The sequence below is a fragment of the Berghia stephanieae genome, chromosome 14, assembly GCF_034508935.2.
Source record: "Berghia stephanieae isolate SIO BIC M18660-M18661 chromosome 14, UCSD_Bste_1.3, whole genome shotgun sequence".
Classification (NCBI taxonomy): Eukaryota; Metazoa; Mollusca; class Gastropoda; order Nudibranchia; family Aeolidiidae; genus Berghia; species Berghia stephanieae.
The window spans coordinates 11526293-11549622 of NC_088373.1; the positions used below are offsets into that span (position 1 = coordinate 11526293).

Consider the following 23330-nt stretch of genomic DNA (forward strand, 5'->3'; position numbering starts at 1 on the left):
TTTATTGCAATTGATTGACATGTTTTTAAACGATGTTTGACTGACTAATTAACTGATTAAGTCGTTGAATGTCTTCAGTGGGTTATTGATCGAGTGATAGATTGATTCATGAAGGCACTGGTTGACTAATATTATTTGATTTACAAAATGGCAGATTGATTCACAATGATTGATTTTGTTGATTGGTTGATTCCATATCTCTTCTTCATCATCATCATCTTCTTCTTCTTCTTCTTCTTCTTCTTCTTCTTCTTCTTCTTCTTCTTCTTCTTCTTCTTCTTCTTCTACTATGACTACTATCACTACTACTACTACTACTACTGCTACTACTGCTACTACTACTACTACTACTACTACTACTACTACTACTACTACTACTACTACTACTACTACTACTACTACTACTTCTACTACTACTTCTACTACTAAAATTACTACCACTATTACTATTACTACTTCTACTACTACCACAACTACTACTACTACTACTACTACTACTACTACTACTACTACTACTACTACTACTACTACTACTACTACTACCACCACCACCACTACTGCTACAACTACTGTTACTTTTGCTATTAAGATGGCACCGATCTAACATCGTTTTGAGATTGGTGGGTCACTTTGTGCGGCTTTGTAGTCTTGTGTCATGAAGGATCGGAAAGTCCTGGGTTCGAGCCTCGCTCGGCGCATAGTTGAGTTCTTGGAGAAGGTTCTTTATTCACATTCTCTCACCGTAATCAGCTGTAAAATGAGAGTACCTGCTAACAGCGTTGTCTTTGTCGGAAAAAAAATAATTTGTAATTCGCCTAACAGGCGTCATGTCCCATCCTCCATGTTAAATGTTGCTGTTGGCCAGGGACCCCTTGTAAAGCGCTTTGAGAAAGTTTAGTGGATATTGCGCTATATAGTAGTAGTAGTAGTAGTAGAAGTAGTAGTAGTAGTAGTAGTAGTAGTAGTAGTAGTAGTAGTAGTAGTAGTAGTAGTAGTAGTAGTAGTAGTAGTAGTAGTAGTAGTAGTGGTAGTAGTAGTAGTAGTAGTAGTAGTAGTAGTAGTAGTAGTAGTAGTAGTAGTAGTAGTAGTAGTAGTAGTAGCGTATTGCTACACCTCCAAATTTATTTCGTCAATCCAGCTTCCAAAGTCTTCCTCCGCCTTAAGGACGGTTTCGTAGCCACCTTCAACTTTAGTAACTGGACAGTGGAGGACGATGTGATCGCTGGTCTCTGGGGCTGCCTGACATTTCTGGCAGGTATCACTGTTTCCAATGCACTGTATAAATGCTCTATTTTAATGCTCTATTTCTTTATATCGTCTACTTTCTCGTTACCAGATCAGAAGAGAATCTTTCCAATCCAGACGATGAAGATTTGACCCCGACCCACGTCAACCGGGATAATTTGGACACCTCCGTCATATTGGATACCACCAAAGAAAAGTGGGTTTTTAAATTTACAATTGCCAAGGTCAAGGCCAAGGACTTTGGTCTCTACGCATGCGCTGTTATTGTATCCGGTTACAAGAGAATATCCAGTAACGTGAGATTGTTAAATGTTACGGGTAAGTCGTGGTTACATAGATATAGATAGAATGCGCTTGGCCAAGGAGTTCACAACATTGCCATCCGGAAGTATAACGGACCAACACACAAACTCTGTGTAACTTTTATTGTCTGGTTAATACAGTTTAGTGAGAACAACTCACAAACGCGGATGGCAAAAAGCATAACAAAGGCCTGAGTGACGTCATCTTCGAACTATCTATAGATAGTTCGAAGATGACGTCACTCGGGTCTTTGTTATTGTTTTTTGCCATCCCCGTTTATGAGTAATGCTCACTGAACTGTATTAACCTGACTATACACGTTCATGGATACACACAGGTTTGTGTGTTGGTCCGTTATGGCAATGTTATGAGCTTCTTAGCCAAGCGCATACTATCTATACGGTGAAATCTTCAGTGGTGTTGTGGTCTGTGTTATTTTTGTTTTGGACTTGAATATAGATCTAGACGCCTTAGGCAAAATGGTCTGATAACCGAACACTGTTACGAACAATTTATATATATATATATATATATATATATATATATATATATATATATATATATATATATATATATATATAAGAATGCGCTTGGCCAAGGAGTTCACAACATTGCCATCCGGAAGTATAACAGACCAACACACAAACTCTGTGTAACCATGAACTTTTATAGTCTGGTTAATACAGTTTAGTGAGAACAACTCACAAACGCGGATGGCAAAAACAATAACAAAGGCCTGAAAGACGTCATCTGCATACTATATATATATATATATATATATATATATATACATTACATTATATTATATTGTGTTGGTTTGAGACTTTTCCCCAAGACAACAATGAGCACATAACAATTTGGTCTTCAGACCTGAAATAAATACACATCGACCTCTATAGGGCATATATAACCAATTAACATGAACGTTCTTTACTTATAGAGAGATCGAAGTTGACGTCACTCCGGCCTTTATTATTGATTTTTGCCATCCGCGTTTATGAGTCAACTAACCTGTATTATCCAGACTATAAACGTTTAGGGTTACACAGAGTTCTGTGTGTTGGTCCGTTATACTTCCGGATGGCAATGTTGTGAGCTACTTTGCCAAGCGCACTATCTATAAATACACCATATTGGTAACACATTGTCAAGGTCGCTCGAACAAACCTGGTTGTTTGCAAATAATAGAATGAAAGCAGATGTTGACGTCATTCTGGTCTTTGTTATGTTTTTAGACTACCAGTTGGGGGATTTTGTTCTTACTTGTTTTAAACATTTAAGTTTACACTTCGGTTTTCAACAACTTCAGAGAATGGTCGAAAAACGGCTAACCTTAAAGGCAGAATAATCCACATCTCCCCCCCCCCCCCCCCCCTTTCCGTTCTCGCCCAGGCCCTCCGGCTGTTGATATGAAAGGCTTGAACACCAGGGTTCCCGGTGCTGTAGCCTCCAGACACAACCTGAGCTTCACCTACTACGCCAACCCTCCCGTAGACCTTGTAAAATGGACTTTGCCGGATGGTGAGATCGTGATTCGTCGGGCAGGAAGGTAAATCGACACTTTAACCGTCTACTTACCAGCCATTTTCACATTTCCCCCCAAAACTTTACGCCCACCTAACACAAAATCAGACATTTCTTAGTGAAACAGAAAAGCAACAAGCGCACTCTATATATAAGCGCTTAGAGTCTGGTGTCTCGGAGTTATAACGCTATATAAGTTTTCAGCATTATTTATTACATAATATTGTTCGACAATATGAACTCTATTACAGAATGTCTAGTTGTTTATAGCTATAGCAAAAAGAAATTAAATCTGGATGAGAAAAGTGACAGTTGCATCGTAACAAATGTGACGATTTTCCAATAGGTGGTAAGCAGACTGTTAATAATGAGACTGATTTTCTTTGAAATCAAAGTTCAAAGGTTAATTTTAGGCAATCGAAGGAATAAAATTGAAGTCACTCAGTTCTTTGTTATTGTTTTTAGACAGCCATTTTAATTACTAGTTCCCACTGAATTATATCAATCAAATAATAATAATAATAATAATAATAATAGATCTTTATTGTCCACAAATATGGCAATTTGTCATTTAGTTACACTTGTCATAACGTTATATGATAACTATAACATTGAACAGACACCTCACTCCTACCCATTCTCTCTCTCTCTCTCTCTCTCTCTCTCTCTCTCTCTCTCTCTCTCTCTCTCTCTCTCTCTCTCTCTCTCTCTCTTCCTCTCTTTCTTTCACGCATGCGACATACACAACATCAACATTTTCATTTCATTTTCAATTCGTTACATTCTTGGCAATTCAACACCAAATATTATCATCATTATCAATTGGTCACTTCATCTAGCCTAACATTAAACAAATTAATCAGTCAATCAGTCAACGCATCAATCCTTGGTTTTGCTGTACCATATGAAATATTCAACATTTTTAATAAACGTTAAAGATCACACACATATATCCGGCTTGTGAGTATTTCACCTAAACCCATAGTATCATAATGACTTGCTTGATTTATGAGCTTTTTGCGTCAGCTTTGTTATCAATAGGGAACAAAACTGTGATGTCAAAAAAAATGGTTCCAATCTCATTGCAAGTGTAAAACCATTCTTCCGAAGGACTTGGTATATGCCTTGTGTAATATGATTCAATAGTCTGATGTCACGTCCGCCCAGCAATGAGCAGCTCGGAGTTCTAAACAAAGAAAATCGGTACTTTTTATTCTTCATGCTGGCTAGAACTTTTTCACATGTCATGTGATCAGAACGTGTGAAAGTCAAAACGTGATCAGATTTATAATGTTTGTCTCCTCTGGATACGCTTTTATGCTTGTCGGAGAAGTATTTCATAAGGGCATTCGCTCTTGTTCCGATAGTTTAGAACCAGTTACTAAGTTACTGTGCGTCATTACGAAGGAAGTGACGTCACGACTGTTGAACCCTATTGATCTTCTGATTTCAGAGTGATGATATCTTATTTTCTATCCTGAATAACTGAATAAACGTTGGTCGTCAATAAAGATCATCCATCGTCGCTCTTTTACGTCACATAAACCGAAGAATCCGACAATACATGCTGATACTAAAATAGTTTTACGACCTTACGATTCAAAATGTAACCTCTTGAGCTTTTTTTATATAGCGCAATATCCAATAAACGTGCTCAACCCGCTTTACAAGGGGTCCCTGGCCAACAGCAACAATTAACATTCAGGACGGGACATAGTGACGCCTGTTGGGCGACAATACAATTTTTTCGGACAGAGACAACGCTGTTAACGGCCAGGTACTCATTTTATACCTGAGTACGGTGAGAGAATGTGAGTAAAGAGCCTTCTCCAAGGACTCAACTATGCACCGAGCGAAGCTCGAACCCAGGACCTTCCGATCCAAAAGCGAGTGTCATACCACTAGATCACATAGCCGCACTATTCATTATTACTCCTCGTAAGGACTGGCTACATACACGCTTCCAATGAGCTTGGAACTGGAAGAGTAGAAAGTGTGACGCCACGACATCTCTGCCCTATTAACCAGTTGATTTATTGTTCATATCCCTCCCAGCAAACTACCGGGTAAGAACACAGAGACTTTCACAATTGACACACCAGCGCTGGCAGGACTCTACACATGTGTCATCTCCAACGGAATCGGGGAAGACAAAGTCGTTTTTAACGTTACAGGTAACTTGAACCCGAGTACTTATATTTATTCACCATCATCATCATCATCATCATCATCATCATCATCATCATCATCATCATCATCATCTTCATCATCATCATCATCATCATCATCATCATCATCATCATCATCATCATCTTCATCATCATCATCATCATCATCATCATCATGATCATCATCATCATGATCATCATCATCATCATCATCATCATCATCTTCATCATCATCATCATCATCATCATCATCATCATGATCATCATCATGATCATCATCATCATCATCATCATCATCATCATCATCATCATCATCATCATCATCATGATCATCATCATCATGATCATCATCATCATCATGATCATCATCATCATCATGATCATCATCATCATCATCATCATCATCATCATCATCATCATCATCATCTTCATCATCATCATCTTCATCATCATCATCATCATCATCATCATCATCAACATCTGTTAGATCTGGCGGGAAGTAGTTTGCTATAGACTAACGTCCCATCCAAAGCAATTGGTATTGCCCGTTTCACGCTATAGAAACCGGGATAAACTCTAGCTTTGAAGGACCACGTAAGGATAACAAAACCATCGTGACATATTCTGGATTCAGGATTAACTATCTAATTCCATCTCCAAATTTCTTAAACTGGAGAAAATTGATTTTAAGTCTTTCCTTGCCGGCCAATTTCAGGGTTTTCCCCAAATCTTCGCACCCAAAATATCCAGATTTTTGTATCACTCAAACAAGAAAGCAAAGTGATGCTATGTTGCTAGAAGTTGTGGACTGGTAAAAAATATAATAAACTAAAATTGATTTAATAGCTTCAAATTCAAATAAGAATAAAATACCATACACGGAACGTTTCGGGATCCAAACCCTTCGTCAGTCGATAACATTGTGTGTGCTGATTTGGCAAAACCCGTCGGAAGTCGGAAAAATTCAAATATCTTATTATTATGTTTCCAAATAGAGGCACGATTTCTGAATTTTTGAATTTTGTAATTATCTTAATTCGGGTGGAAGTTATTTACATTTGAAGGGAGTGGATCAAAAAATAGAAAAACGTAGAAAATCGCTTTTAAGGATAAGACATGCATTTTTCGCATTAATAATAGAGCTTAGAAAAAAATTCAATTCAATTGTTCAAAAAGCTTCAAATTGTAAAATCCTTTTGTTTGAATGTAGTTGGACGGATAATGAAAACGATGAAGTGAAAGAACGTAAAGCATGCTAAGTAATCAAATGTTACCTTTATTCGCTCTTATCACAAAACTAACTCATGCGACATCCGACGGGTTTTGCAAAATCAGCACACATATAATTATAATATATTTGTCACGACTGAGGAAATGTTTTGAGCCCGAAACGTTCCATGTTTGGTATGGTATTCAGTTCTTTTCTCAAGCTGTTATATTCATTTCTGTTTACTACTTTAAACACGAAAGCAGTAAGTTCTTGCGATACATAATTTCTTTAGCAATAAATACGAGCTCTACAACAGTGTTATTTTTTAAATATAACTAGGACCCATAACAAAAACGTTTCTTTGGATTTTGAGATGAACATAAAAAATCAGAATTAGAAAAATGTTGGCTGTATCGTAAGGAATGTGACGATTTTCCTACGGTTGGTAAGGAAAGGGTTTTAATTTATCTGTTAATAAATATATATAAACTTCGGCGACTCTTTTGCACTTAAAAAAAGTAGTTCTTCCGAGCCACCTGGCCCATGAAGCCGGAGTTTATCCTGTGAAACGGAAAATAGCAATTGCTTGCTACCTTTTGGACAGGACGCTTGTCTATCGCAAAGCTCTTTCCGCCAGATCTAACAGACCCAGCTACCCAATCGCTGCTGGGCGGACAAGGGGGTCAGAAAATATCGCGACTGCACCCTGGATCGATATCGGTCCATTTGTATGTGAAGCGAGTGCTCTACCAACTGAGCTATCGGGACCCCCTTTGTACATAAATTTTGAGCTGATACCCTGATTTGAACAAATAGATTTTGTAAGGTAAAGCCGTTTAAATGTTGATCGTAATTCATGCAATATCCCAAAATCTTTCAAAACTGAAGATAGAAGCAGCAAATTCTCCTCAACCACTGAAAAAAGCAACAAGAAATGAAGTGAGTAGGAAAGTGCCAGAAAACAAGAGAGAATTAAACTTTCGCGGCGACGATGGGGGCTCGAACCCGCGACCTTATTTGTACGACAACTCCGCCTGGCCGGGGAGAGCGTGACTCTACCGTATGAGCTATCCACGATCACAAAAAAAGATCGCTTCTAACCCTAGTCTTAACCCAAGTCAAAGAACTTCTTTGACACAATGAATCGATCGGTTTGGATAATCACCGACCGACTAGTCAAAAATTCTCAAACATGGAACAACATAAATACAGATAGAAATCCAACATTCTTTATCGCTGGATCTTTTCGAGAAGCTTTTGAAGACACACTTAATGAACAAATGAACTGCCTTACTCTGGAGAAACGCGTTTTTAAGATTTTGGCCAGAAAAAAGCCTCGTCCTTCAAAACATCGATCGCCAAAACGATTCAATAGTCTGATGTCACGCCGCCTGACAACGGCGGCCATATTGGTTCTAAACAAAGAAAATCATTACTTATTATTTTTCATGCTGGCTAGAACTTTTCATATGCCTTGTGATTAGAATGTGTAAAAGTCAAAACATGATCAAATTTATGGAGTTTTTTTCCCTCTCGATACCCTTTATGCTCGCCGGAGAAAATATTTCATACGGGCGTCCGCCATTGTTCCGATAGTTTAGAGCCAGTGTTACTAAGTTACCATGCGTCATTAGGAAGGAAGTGACGTTACGACTGTTGAAGAGTATTTAGATGACCCTCATCGCGGCAAAAACTCTCAAACCTTGGATTGTAAGTAAGATTTCGCGGAGTCCCAGGATTGAAAGTTTTTACCAAGATGACGAGTGTCATTTAAATCGATCGATGTTTTGAAGATGGAGTTTTCTGGTCAAATTTTTTAATACGATTTTTTTTCCAGAGCACGGTAGTTAATTGGTAAACAAAGTTATTGTCGATTGATGTTTGTTTGACTGTGTGCAGCTTGTGTGAAAGGATACTTATTGATATTATATTATGCGTAATTCTTTTTTCATTTTATAATGACACATCGTTAAAACTTGGTAAATATTAATTTGATTGTTCGCCTTTGGATGTTTTCCAAATCTATTGATTGTCATTTGAAAAGAGAACACCAATTGTAATTTCCACATTCCAAAGTTGGCCTTACTACATACAAATAAATGTATGTAAAGAACAATTCCAAACTTCAAGCCGGTATTGGGGGCGCCGCTTAATTGGGACAGCCGCTTTATTGGGACGATTCCTTGGGAATGGAATTTTTCTTTTCTTTATAACATTTGAAGTATAAAGATTTCTGGCTAAAATAAAATATCCGTGTTTTATGAAAGTGAATCAACATATTATCGTCTCTCTGTCTCACCAGATGTTGCGTTTGTAACCATTCCTTCCGCAAACGGACTGGTTGTTGTGAACGCTATTGGCAACAACACCGTGGATTGTCTAGCAGGGAATATCAACAGTACGGATCCCAGAGCTAAATTTAAGGTAAGAACACACACACACACACACACACACACACACACACACTCACTCACTCTCTATCTATCTATCTATCTATCTATCTATCTAACTATCTATCTATCTATCTATCTATCCAGCTATCAATCTATCTCTATCTATCTTTCAAATTGTCCATCTATCTATCTATCTATTGTTATATCTGTCTGTCTGTTTATTTTACTCTCTCTCTCTCTCTCTCTCTCTCTCTCTCTCTCTCTCTCTCTCTCTCTCTCCTTTCATCTATTTGAAACATCTCGCTGTGTAGGAAATAAAAACATTTTGATCTCTTTTCACTTCATCGTAATAAACAGTATACTTTGACACAAATCTATAATTTGGCGGTCCAAATAGCCCAGTAGAGCGTTTGCCTCACACGCAAAGGGATCGGGGTGGATCCCGGATGAAATCGAGATCTTTTTCTCTGACCGCCCCCCCCCCCACCCCCATCCCCCTTTTTTTTTTAATCCAATGGAGCGGTGAGCGTTCTTAACCCGTTAAAGCAGCCTGTTAAATCTGTTCTCAAACTTGGGATGCATAGTATGACCTGCTCGATATTGGAACTATATTCCTCCCAGTTAGCCTTCCTGAAGTTCCATCTGAAGAGTGGGAGAGATTGCACCCTCTGGATTGTCACCCCAGCTGTGTGCGGCTATGTGGTCTTGTGGTATGACACTCGCTTTCGGATCGGAAGGTCCTGGGTTCGAGCCTCGCTCGGCGCATAGTTGAGTCCTTGGAGAAGGCTCTTTACTCACATTCTCTCACCGTACTCAGGTGTAAAATAATTACCTGGCCGTTAACAGCGTTGTCTCTGTCCCAAAAAATTGTAATATCGCCTGACAGGCGTCATGTCTCGTCCTACATGTTATGTGTTGCTGTTGGCCAGGGACCCCTTGTAAAGCGATTTGAGCACGTTTAGTGGATATTGCGCTATATAAAAGCTCAAGCTGTGACAAGTACCGGCCTGTGCTGGCTAGGCGGGAAGTCGCCAAGGACTGTCCGCTTAACCAGCAACGGTTCCCCGTTCGCAGGATTTTTTTTCTCCTTTTTATGACGGGTGTCCCTGAAGGTACCGTTGGTCTTAGGATCATACACTAGGTTAGATCATTACAGTCCATCCATGAGTGAAGTTGTCTACCTGCCTACTACTAGTAGTACGCTTTAGCCTTTCAGCAACACACCAGATGACAGCACTGGGTTTAGATACCCCCCAAAAAGACGTTTACGGTCAATGGTATTCCGAGAATTGGATTGAGGTTACAGTTACATGCTCCTTTATGGAAAATGACGATAAGATACGGAGTTACTTTCAATGCAAACAGCTAAAATTCATATATTTAACGATTTCAATTTAAAGGGGTCTGTCTTTTTGTGTTCTTTTGTTGTTGTTGTTTTTTGTTTGTTTTGTTTTTGTTTTTGTTTTTTTTTTTTTGGTTTGTTTTGGCTGTATTTTTGTTGTTGTGGGATTTTTTTGTTTGTTTTTTTGTTGTTTTTTGTTTTGTTTTGTTTTGTTGGGGTTTTTTCTGGCATCTCATTCACTCCAACATAATATCAGGTTTTGGATTGTGAGCCATATATACTCACCTCGATTTATATATATATATATATATATATATATATATATATATATATATATATATATATATATATATATATATATATATATATATATTTGTATTTTTATAAATGATAATTCCACAGTTCTCGTGGCAGCTGACTACATCCGATGGTTACGTCATCAAGATCCCGACCAATAAATCGGGCGTTATCAAAGTGAAGCATGTGACTGTCGATAACTCAGGTAATGTAAATGTTGCTGCTCGAAGCTCGAAGAAATAAATAACAATGAGAAAATTAATGTAAACTTCAATTTAATGTACGAAAACAGATAATGTGGACGCTTTTGGTTTCCCTCTTTTCAACAATGAGATAATGTGGCAGTGTCACTATAACATTATCTCGTTCCTGCGTAGCGTTTCATTCATCCTGTTTTGTTGATAAGGGAAAACCCGAAACGTCCACATTATCTGTTTTCGTATATGATATTGGTGATGATAGTGATGATGATGGTGACGACGACGGAGACGGCGACGATAACGATGATGATGATGCTGATAATAATAATAATAATAATAATAATAATAATAATAATAATATAATAATAATAATAATAATAATAATAATATTAATAATAATAATAATAATAATAATAAATAATAATAATAATAATAATAATAATAATAATAATAATAATAATAAATAATAATAATAATAATATAATATAATAATAATAATAATAATAATAATAATAATAATAATAATAATAATAATAATAATAATAATAATAATAATAATAATAATAATATAATAATAATAATAATAATAATTAACAATGATAATAATAATAAATAATAATAATAATAATAATAATAATTAATAATAATAATGATAATAATAATAATAATAATAATAATAATAATAATAATAATAATAATAATAATAATAATAATAATAATAATAATAATAATAATAATAATAATAATAATAATACTGCTTTCATCATGCTGTGCGTTCCTTCCTTTCCTACAGATGGTGTCATGTTTAAGTCCAGGGTGAAATTCAGAAATCCCAAAGTCTCACTCAGTGGGAATCTCACATGTACTTTAGAGGTTGGTAGCTGGAAAATGGGGTCCACTGTCAGACTACTAGTACAAGGTATGTATTGAAACATCCTACCAGTTAACTGGGTGGGGTTCCTTGCCTCCCATAGTGGGCAGGGAGGTACATACTGCGTCTTCTATCCCCTTATATATGTTTTCCAACATGCTTTCTGTCTTTGTCTTGGAATGAGATTACTTGGTTTTGTCATGGTCCTGGCCGGATACCCTGGCGGCTGGAAGGGAAACAGCCAAATGTATAGTTAGTTTTGGGAGTGATATTTTTTTTCCTTTGTATATCATCTCTCTGTTATGCAATGTATTATGTTTTATTTACATATTATATATGATTTGTAAACATTTGAGTGTATCCCTCTTAGTGGGGACCTGTGCTTGTGTCTGGGTGAGACTTTGAGGTAATCTCAAACTAAGAACATTGATAGTGTGCTCTTGGAATCTACATCTGATCCCTATTTGTTCCCAGTTCCCCTATGTCTTACTTTTTCTTGGGTGCCTTAATTGTAATTCTAGAACTTTTTACTATCCCATTTTCTTCCTTTTTACTGGCGCTGATATAACCTAAAAGTGTTGCAAGCGCCTTAAAAACATAAAAACAAACATCCTACCAGTTAATGAATTAATTAATGATAAAATTCCCCAAAGGAGAATTTTTCTCAAAGGTTGTATCTAAGGGAGGGCTGAAATAACTCAACGACAGAAACTGATCTAGGGCGAAGTGACCTTCTCAAGTGCAGAGGGAATTGAACTCAGTGTCTTCTGGATCCAAAGAAAAGACCAAACTACTCTACCGTTCACAACGAATAGAATGCTGGTTTTAGAGGGCGACACTGTAAAAAGATTTTTTAAATAATATAATTCATTGAGCGCCAATCCCCACCAACCTTCTTTAATGGCGCTTTAGAGAACAAAGTTGACATGAGTATGTCAAGAACATTATATGTTACAATTTTATGAAAATTAACCCTTTCCTACCACCCATAGGAAAATCGTCACATTCGTTACAATGTAACCAACAATATTCTCTTTCTGATTTCTTTTGTTCATTACAAAATTTAAAGAAATGCTTTGATTACAGCTCTATAAATACTAAACACTGCGTTGTAGAGCTCACATGTTACTTTTTTGTTTGAGTAAGAAAAGTCTATTTTTATGTTGGCTGGGAGTGAATTTTCGGGGGAAATTCTAAAAATAGCTGGTAAGGAGAGAGTTAAAAGTTACAATTGTAGATAGATAAGTCATGTTGATACCAATGAAATATGAATAATGTGATTTCGAAATATCAAAGAAAAGTTAATCTCAAATTGTCCGTCTTCAGTCTAGACTTGAACCATTCAATAGTATGAGCCCATCTGGTAAAGACTGAGAGAGAATTCCAAATTGATGGTGCCATGCCGCAAAGTAAAATGCATGTTCCAATAATTTGCTTTAGACTAGACATATTTCTTTCTAAAGCGATGTGTTGTGAGGAGAGGAGAGTCCTAGATGGCCTGTAATCAATAACATTTAGTATTTTTGTGCTAAGCCATGAATATAATTTGAATAGAATTTGAAAATTATTATAAAGCTCTTTTGTGATCTAATTTACCACACTCCGTTTACTACTTGTTTGTCGAAGGTTCTAATCCCTCCGTGGACTGCTTAAAGGTTGAGTCCTTGGAAAAGTTCATTTCTCACATTTTCTCTTAACGGTTGTTTTGAAACAGTTACTTTATTTAAATTTGGATCCCCCCCCCATCCCCCCCCCCCTCCAAATAAAAAGATGTGCAGATTATTTTTTGTTTGTTGCTTATGACAATCTATTTCGACGCCTAAAAAACCCCAAACATTTTCGTGTTTTCTGAAATTTGATAACTTTTATACGCCTATCTGTTTATCTGTTTTCCCCAGGACCTCCCGATGTTACTGCAGCCTTGCCCCACCAGGTCATCGTAATGGAAAACTTCCCTTTGACCTTGACCTGCAATGTGACCGCCTACCCCAGAGCGTCAAGCTATAAATGGTTCAGAAATGGGTATCAGCTAATCAAAGGAATGTTCTACCAGATGAGGGTGTAAGTAAATGTGCACAGTTCCATGGGGCATTTCCTCCATTGTTCACGTCCCTTCCTTTTTTATACATTACGACTCGTGTAAATGTTGCTGTTCGAAGCTCGAAGAAATAAATAACAATGTGAAATTGAATGTTATTATTCAATTCAATATACGAAAACATATAAAATGGACGTTTCGTATTTCATGTGTAAAACCATTTTTCTATTCTTCTTCTATTTATTATTGTTATTGTTATTATTATTATTATTATTATTATTATTATTATTATTATTATTATTATATATTATTATTATTATTATTTTTATTATTATTATTATTATTATTATTATTATATATTATTATATCATCATCATCATCATCATCATCATCATCATCATCATCATCATCATCATCATCATCATCATCATCATCATCATCATCATCATCATCATCATCATCATCATCATCATCATCATTATTATTATTATTATTATTATTATTATTATTATTATTATTATTATTATTATTATTATTTTATTATTATTATTATTATTATTATTATTATTATTATTATTATTATTATTATTATTATTATTGTTATTTTATTTTTTGTTGTTGTTGTATACAGTGACCATATAACTGATACCGACGCTGTAATGAGCCTTTTGATTAACAAGTTCGACACCTGGGATGTTGATTCATACTCTTGTAAAGCCAACAACCCTTTTGGATGGGCCATGGTGACGACCACGCTTGAGGTGTGCCAGGATGGGTTTGAACCCTCGGCCAATCGGGACACGTGTGTAGACATCGACGAGTGCTTACAAGTATGCATTTTTTTCACTTTGGATAACCGGAACTGTGTTAAAAATGAAATATCTATTATCTATGTTGTTTAATTTAGACTTTGAATATTCAAATGTTACCTCTGAGTGGGGTCTTTTGACATCCCATGGTGGGCAGGAGGTCACTTGCTGTGTCTTCTATCCCCCTACATCTGTTTTCCAAGTTGCTTTCTATACTTGTCTTGTAATGAGATTACTTGGTTTGTTCTGGTCTTTGACGCAGTCCTTGGCTAAGGGGAAAACCGTCAAATGTTTTGTTATTTTTTAGTTTTTGGGAGTGATATTTTTTTTCCCTTGTAAATCATATCTGTGTTATGTAGCCTACTGATAGTCATATTTTTGTTTTGAGCATGTCTTGTTAAGATTTAAGTGTATTCCTCTTCTTAGGGAGATTCTGCACTTTTGTCCAGATAAGACGTGGGTGATCTCAAACTAAGTACACTTATTGCATGTTCAAGGAATCTACATTTATTCTCTATTTGAACCAGTTCCCCTTTGTCTTACCCTTTCTTAGTTGAAATTCTATTTTTTTTTACTATCCTATTCTCTTTTTTTTTAACTGGCGTCAATATGAGTTAATGTGTTGCAAACATCGTAAAACCCTTTAACTCACTCAATCCTAGAGATTTTTGCTATTTTTCAAAATGGGAAAAAAATGTGTTAAAAATAAGCATGTACATAGATAGTTTTATTCAACTACACACACACACACACAGACACACACACACACACATATATATATATATATATATATATATATATATATATATATATATATATATATATATTTATATATATATATATATATATGGCTTGTTTCTTTAAAGTTGTTTTTTAAAAGATATTTTGTGTACGTTTATTTATTTTACAAAGATGATTTTAATATTATTCGAAATGCCTTTCGTCTTCTTTTCTCCTATAAACCGGCAGTACCTTTCCCAGAATATGGTGTGCAACTATGAATGCATCAACACAAACGGCTCCTACATGTGCGTTTGCCCAGACGGTGAAAAAGTTGACTGGGACACGATGACCTGTATGCCAGACAAGGACACGAGTGATGAAGACGACATGTCAGTAGTCGTCGTCGCAGTGCTCGTTTCTGTGGGCGTGGTCACATTGGTCTTGTTGTTAGCAGCCGTAGTTGTGTACAGCGTGAAGATCAGACGTAAGAAGAGAAAGGAGAAAGAAATTCTCAAGCGCATCAACGACAATGCTCAACGGAGTCGCCTTCATCAGATGATGAGGTTTACAAACAGTATTATAAATACTGTAAGTTGACACAATCTGTACTGTTTTAATTAAATGTCATTATCGTCATCGGCTTGATAGTAATAATAATGATAACAATATTAAGTATAATTATAATAATAAGGATGATTTGATGACGGTAATGATGATGATGATGATAATGATTATCATTATTGTTATTATTATCATTATCATTGTGATCATTATTATTATTATTATTATTATTATTATTATTATTATTATTATTATTATTATTATTATTATTATTATTATTATTATTATTATTATTATTATTATTACTATTATTATGTAGAATTAAAGCATATATAAAGAAGAGTGAATTTGTATCTCAAACTTTAAATATAAATTTCCTAAATCTTATCGTTCATTTTTTATTTCATCTAGCTCATTCCAATATTATTACCAGATATGCATGTTAGGTCACGTAAAACTTTTAAAATTTGTTCTATCAACGTGCAGAAAATCAGTTTCATTAAAAGATATTCCCTTAATCACAGGAACCTCCCAAACTGAGACCTATAAGTCTGCCCAATAGCCAGGGATCCCCTCAACTCAACGAGTTTCCTCGAGAGAGGTTAAAAGTTGGCAGTGTCATAGGTCAAGGTCGTTTTGGCGTGGTGTGTGAAGCGGAAGCCTTGAATATCATTGGAACAGGAAGATGGGAGGTCGTCGCTGTCAAAATGTGTAAAGGTGATTTAAAAAAAATATATATTAATGAAACGATAACAATATAAAGTATCTTTACTTAAATCTTCTTCTTCTTCTTCTTCTCCTTCTCCTTCTCCTTCTCCTTCTCCTTCTTCTTCTCCTCCTCCTGCTCCTTCTTCTTCTTCTTCTCCTCCTCCTCCTCCTTCTCCTCCTCCTCCTCCTCCTCTTCCTCCTCCTCCTCCTCCTCCTCCTCCTCCTCCTCCTCCTCCTTCTTCTTCTTCTTCTTCTTCTTCTTCTTCTTCTTCTTCTTCTTCTTCTTCTTCTTCTTCTTCTTCTTCTTCTTCTTCTTCTTCTTCTTCTTCTGTTGAGTATGGACCCAATATGGCGTTGCTAGGCAGGTGTGACGTCACACTTTTTGTTTATATTTTCGAGGGGCGGTTTGATGAGTTTGTATTTTATATGTATTTACGGACAATAATCTGTGTTCAGTTATTATCTCTTATTTCACCAGAAACCGCCACGGATAAAGAAAAGTCTGATTTCTTCAGAGAGTTGGATGTGATGTCACGAATTCCTAAACACCTCAATATCATCAACTATCTGGGCTCCTGTTCGAGGATTGAACCTGTGACGTTAATTATGGAATACGTCACGGGGGGAGACTTGCAGTCCTACCTACGAGAAAACAGAAATTTTCTTTTCCATGACGACCGCCTGTCATTCAACGGGCTATCAGGGTTCGGCATCCAATCAGCTTTCGGGGCTGGTCAAGAAGGGGCGGGGCATGATCACGACAACATCACTGACCCGGAAGTTTGGACGAGGAGTATTGTGGGAATGAGGTTTAAAGTAGGAGAAAATGAGGAAGGTGATTGTTCTGAGCTCCTTGGCAGAGAAGACGATGATGGAGATGTTGATGAAGCCGAGGACGACGACGATGATAATAGTGATAGTGATCGTGACGAAGAGGATGAAAGTAATGGGAAAGTTGATGATAACGATGAACGATGCCATGAAAATAAAGTTTTTTACATGTTGGACGATGAAAACACAATTGATAAAAATGTTACTGTGTCGTTAAACGCTAAATCCCGCGTTACCGATGCCTCGATTCAGAATAAAGACGTTGACGCAAATCATTCTAATCCGGAAATGACGTCTGATCAAACAATAAAACGTACTCCAAGTCAGCACGAAGAAGAAAACATGGCAACTCGCAAAGTTCCTATAATGCAAGACAGCATTGTTACTAATGCAAAGATCAAGAAAACAAAGAAGAAAGGCAGGAGAAAAAAAGGTCCCAAAACGCTGGCCTCTGATAGTTCACAACTGGGATTAGTACTCAGTTCAAACAGTTCATCACAGAGTGACTATTTTGAACGGCAGTCGATTAATAGTAATAATTATAAAAACAATAATAATAATAACCGTACAGTCTACGATTCGTCTTATATTGATAATCAACACAAACAAAACAAAGGGAGGCCACTCTCGTCTGATGATGAGAATGAAAGCTCGATAAATTACAAACCTATAAGTGAAGTTACCTTGACAACAAATCTTGAAAGTTCAGTCGACGGTCAAAGTTCGAGAGAGTCAACATTGGAACGACCACGATCACGAGCGTCGATCAAAAACGGACATGACACTCAAAAACATGTCCTCGAAAGACGAGGATCGGAAGGATCGAAGTCAACAGCTGAATCGAGCGCCATGTTCTCCACCACCTCCTCATTCCAACAACGACGATACCACAAAAATAAAAGGGCGCCACCAGTAACAGCAGATGCCGTATCGGTATCGATTTCAGCGGGAGATTGTGGTTCGATTTCCGGGGGAGTGGAATCGTCGATAGGAGAGTCGTCCAGTATTCGATACTCTCGTTACGTTTCGCGCCAAAGTAGCCGTTTTAGTCATGTGACCTACAGAAGTGATTTCATTGATAGCGACATTGAAGAGGAGAATGTCCAATCCAAGGACTTGTTTGCATTTGGTTTGCAGGTGGCTAGAGGGATGAGACATTTATCTGACAATAATGTGAGTAATTATCATCATCATCATCATCATCATCATCATCATCATCATCATCATCATCATCATCATCATCATCATCATCGTCATCATCATCATCATCATCATAATCAGCTATCTATCTATCTATCTATCTATCTATCTATCTATCTATCTATCTATCTATCTATCTATCTATCTATCTATCTATCTATCTATCTATCTATCTATCTATCTATCTATCCATCCATCCATCCATCCATCCATCCATCCATCCATCCACCCACCCACCGCCCAATTTAGGCAATTAATTTTTTTAAAGACCCGAATACCTTTCCATTTTTTTGCAAATACATTTAAGTATATTATTGTGAGTTGAATGAATTATTTATACATGTATAATATCAGGGGTCTCATACAAACTTTTCTTTGCCTACCCCAACCCCCGGCTCAATTCCACCAATCTCGTACCCTAGATAATCCACCGAGATTTGGCCACGAGAAACATACTCATCACGGACAGGGGTGTCTGTAAAATTGCCGACTTTGGACTTGCCAGACCGCTCCAAGAGAGCGACAACCACTACGAGTTGAAGTCCAAAGGGCCTCTCCCAATTCGATGGATGGCCCCAGAGGCCCTAGTTGACGGTTTACATAGCATCAAGTCCGATGTTTGGAGTTTTGGTATTTTGCTATGGGAGATTGTGACACTGGGGGCGAGTCCGTATCCTGGAATGTCCACGACGGATGTCTTCAACTTTGTTACCGGTGGGAGGAGAATGGACCAGCCTCTACACTGTACAACTGAATTGTAAGAAAGACTTCTTTGTGAATGTAGTATTTTATTTATTTTATTTTCTTCAAAGACCTGAGTAAGTTCAAACATCATCTTATCTGGATTAAATTTCTATAATTTTGCATTTATTTATTTATTTATTTATTTATTTATTTATTTATTTATTTATTTATTTATTTATTTATTTATTTATTTATTTATTTATTTATTTATTTATTTTATTCATTTATTTATTCTTGCACGTCTTCTGAATGTGGAGACAGGTCCAACAACCAAACTCCATTAATTAGGGGCTTGATTTAACATTGTTGTAATGGACAATATTTTGCGTTGGTTTGAGAGTATTTCTAGCACAACAATGAGCCCATAATGTTATTATTATTGTAGGTTATCGGATCTATAAGTGCAGGTCTATATATTTAAAATTTATAGTTCAAGGTGTAAAACTAGATTTAGACAAAAAAAATTTAGTTCATCGTATAGTTAGCATTTGAAATAGCATTAAATTTGAAGCAAAAGAACGATAGTTCTGTTGACCAATTTAGGAAACTGATCAACAAAATATTTAATAGTAGAGTCACCACCTAGTGAAAAAAAACTCGAGTTGTTACACATTCGTGTAAAAGTTTATTTTTCTTTACAGTTGGTAAGATTGGTATCTTTGAAAAACATTTGGTCGATTGGAATTCCAAATTCGACCACTTGAAGGCCAACCAGAGGTCACTAAAGTTCAAAGAAAGTCATCTACATTTAACAATTAATTACTCGTAAATTATCGTTATTTTATAACATCTTTAAGTACATATAAACTGAATTCATTAGAGAACGTTTATCATAATTTTTTAAAATTTGATTTATTTAAATTGTTTCTATATCATATCATGTATAAGGCATTAACCAGTTAACTGTCGCACTCCGGAAAAATTGGTCCGAAAACTCGTCCTTCAAATATCGATCAATTTAAATGACCCTCATTTTGGCAAAAACTCTCATACATGGAACTTCGCCAAGTCCCAGGTTGGAGAGTTTTTGTCGAAATAAGGGTCATTTAAATCGATCGATATTTGAAGCATTAGTTTTCTGACCAAATTTTTAAATTTCCAAGGTACGGCAGTTAGCACTGGTTAAAGGGATATATTATCCTAGTCAGTCTTTTAAGGTACTAAGATAAGATATATTCCTGAATCGACTCTTTTGATCTCCGTCTTTCTTCAGGTACTAAGATAAGATACATTCCTGAATCGACTCTTTTGATCTCCGTCTTTCTTCAAGTACTAATATAAGATATATTCCTGAATCAACTCTTATGATCTCCGTCTTTCTTCAGATACTAAGATAAGATATATATTCCTGAATCGACTCTTTTGGTCTCTGTCTTTCTTCAGGTAATAAGATAAGATATATATTCCTGAATCGACTCTTTTGATCTCCGTCTTTCTTCAGGTACCGCCTAATGCACGACTGCTGGTGTTACAGCCCCAATAATCGACCGTCCTTTCAGGCCGTGTGTGCCAGAATGGAAGACTTGCTGGAACAGGAAGCGGACTACATCAATATGGAACTCTTCGAATCGGGACAATATGCGTGTTTAGGGATGGGGGAGGTGGATGAAAGAGTTTAGGCTATTATTAGGTGAATGCGTCTATCATAGAGTATGTCCCTTTGTTGTGTCCAAACACAGTGACAAACTATTAAGAGGACAGTAAACGTGTAAACACTATTTTATTAGGGGTTCGGTGGTTTCTACGAGTACACAAAACTCAAAACATCATATAGTTCATTAAAACAACAAGCCACAAAACTGATATACCAGTCCCGTGTGGAATGGTCTTTGTAATAGGCTTCAACAGTCGTGACATCACTTCCCTCCTAATGACGCATAGTAACTTAGTAACTGGTTCTAAACTATCGGAACAATGGCGGATGCCCTCATGAAATATTTCTCCGACGGGCATTAAAGTGTATCCAGAGGAGAAAAACATTTTATTTTTTAAATAGGGGATGGGGAGGGGGGGGGGGGACGTCACAAGCTCTTTTCACGTACCTATTAGATATGGCAGCCATGAGCATGCACAAAGCAGCTTTACTCAGCTATACAGTACAGATACAGATACTCATTGTAGTAACCCTATGCACATTGTTCAGAGTTTACCTTAGTTATCTCCAGTCATATTAACGCGGAATATCAAGCTTATCAAAACAGTGTGATCTCTTATTGTCAAGGGTTAAATTTACCTAAAATATGACAGACATCTAGCAGTACCATTTTTTTTTTAAATTAACCCTCTCCTTACCAATCATGGGAAAATCGTCACATTCGTTACGATGAAATCAACATTTTTCTCATTGAGTCGTCTTTTGTACGTCACAAAATTTGAAGACATTTTATGTTATAGGTAGTTATAAGAATTAAACAAAATTGTATATATATATATATATATATATATATATATATATATATATATATATATATATATATATATATGTTCTTATCCCCTTTGGGTTAGAGTTTTAAAATCCTATATATTATGTTGTGCGCTAATGACGTTTTGAGGAAATTCCATGAAATGGTCAGTGAGGAGAGAATTAAATGAAAATGTCTTTCAATCAGAGATAAAATCAGAAAGGCTTGATGGGCAGAATAAAAAAATGCTTGCACTCTTGCGTTTTGGAATCAGAACTTTGTTCCCTCCGTGCACTCGCAATCTCTGAACAGAAATGAATATGACAGCTTCGAAAAAGAACAAAATACCAAACACAGTATGACTTTTCGAGATCTTTTCTGCCAATTAGACGTACCGAATACTGTTCTGCCTTCTATCTGGATTTTAAGTGATCAATCAATGTTTTTACTGATTCTGTTATTTTATGAAGAAGGGTTCTGAGCTCGAAACGTTCCGTGTTTGGATTTTGTTCTTTTTCAAAGATGAAATATTCCATTTTTGTTCATTGCTGTTAACAGTCCACAACGCAGCTTTGTTTTGATTTTGACTCGCAAGTTCGTGCAGCGACTGGGAAAACATCAGGAATTCTAAAAAGGAAAAGTGCAAGAATCGTAATTGATAAAAATCATAAAGTATGCCCTCGGAGAGCTTTGTAAATTAAGTTATTACAGCGGTGGTTATGATCAAAATCGTTACTTATCTTTATGAAAACACAACCCTAGACCAGCAAAGACACTGAAAGCCTAATTCGCTGGACACACTATACTACAACATTCATACCATTATTCCTCCGTATAAAGTAAAAATGTTAAAGACGACGTACACATATTTGCAGGTCTGATAACCGAATGCAATTATGGGCTTGATTTAACATTGTTGTTATGGACAATATTTTGTTTGGGATTATTTCCTTTACAACAATGAGCCCATGTAATAATTTGGGTTATCAGACCTGCAAATAAATACACGTTGGTTAAAGGTAATTGAAGAGTGGTTTTCCAGAACTCAGTCTTTTGTTGTTGTTTTTTTGTTTTGTTTTTCATTTTGAGATATCTAGGATTATTTCCCTTTTGGTATATTATTTTCAAATTTAACCTCAACTGATATCAAATTATGGAAATTCTCGATATCACTTAATGCTTCAAATTGAGAAAAAGTTAGCGAATCATTTAGCTCATTGAGGGAAAAGCTGAAAAAATGTGTGTGTGTGTGTGTGTGTGTGTGTGGGGCGGGGGGGGGGGGGGTCGACGTAATCAATTTGCGATTTAAATTTTCTTATTTATTTATTTATTTATTTATTTATTTATTTATTTATTTATTTATTTATTATTATTATTATTATTATTATTATTATTATTATTATTATTATTATTATTATTATTATTATTATTATTATTATTATTATTATTATTATTATTATGTTGTTGTTTTTTTTGGGTTTTTTTTTTGTTGCTCTTATCCCTATTTAACAAGTTAACTGCCGTACTTTGGGAAAACTTGTTTATAAATTTGGCCAAAAACTCGTCCAAATATCGATCGATTTAAACGACCCTCACCTTAATTTAACGAAAACTCTCTAGCCCGAGTCTTCGCGAAGACGAAGAGAGTTTTTGTCAAGATGAGGATCATTTTGATGATTGTCCATTGCGATTATAATAACAATAACAAAATGAAATAGAATCTTCAATTTAAGTAACGAAGACAGATGATGTTAACGTTTC

At 36.0% G+C, this 23330-nt stretch overlaps 1 protein-coding gene across 5 annotated transcripts in view; it reads left to right on the forward strand.

The window, feature by feature from the left end:
* Positions 1–23330, forward strand: part of LOC144959990 (uncharacterized) — a 59848-nt gene that overhangs the window by 29558 nt on the left and 6960 nt on the right. For 3 of the 5 annotated variants that reach the window (XM_078892889.1, XM_078892891.1, XM_078892893.1), the window contains 13 exons: positions 1337–1563; positions 2941–3097; positions 5128–5246; positions 8753–8874; positions 10588–10687; positions 11476–11601; positions 13452–13614; positions 14223–14421; positions 15370–15711; positions 16209–16401; positions 16871–18396; positions 18846–19180; positions 20609–20970. In XM_078892889.1, coding sequence (XP_078749015.1) covers positions 1337–1563; positions 2941–3097; positions 5128–5246; positions 8753–8874; positions 10588–10687; positions 11476–11601; positions 13452–13614; positions 14223–14421; positions 15370–15711; positions 16209–16401; positions 16871–18396; positions 18846–19180; positions 20609–20786 — 3787 coding nt within the window. In that variant the 3' untranslated portion in view covers positions 20787–20970. Of the gene's footprint in view, positions 1–1336; positions 1564–2940; positions 3098–5127; positions 5247–8752; positions 8875–10587; positions 10688–11475; positions 11602–13451; positions 13615–14222; positions 14422–15369; positions 15712–16208; positions 16402–16870; positions 18397–18845; positions 19181–20608; positions 20971–23330 lie in introns of those variants that run through there. The other 2 variants (XM_078892890.1, XM_078892892.1) reach the window with 1 other exon arrangement.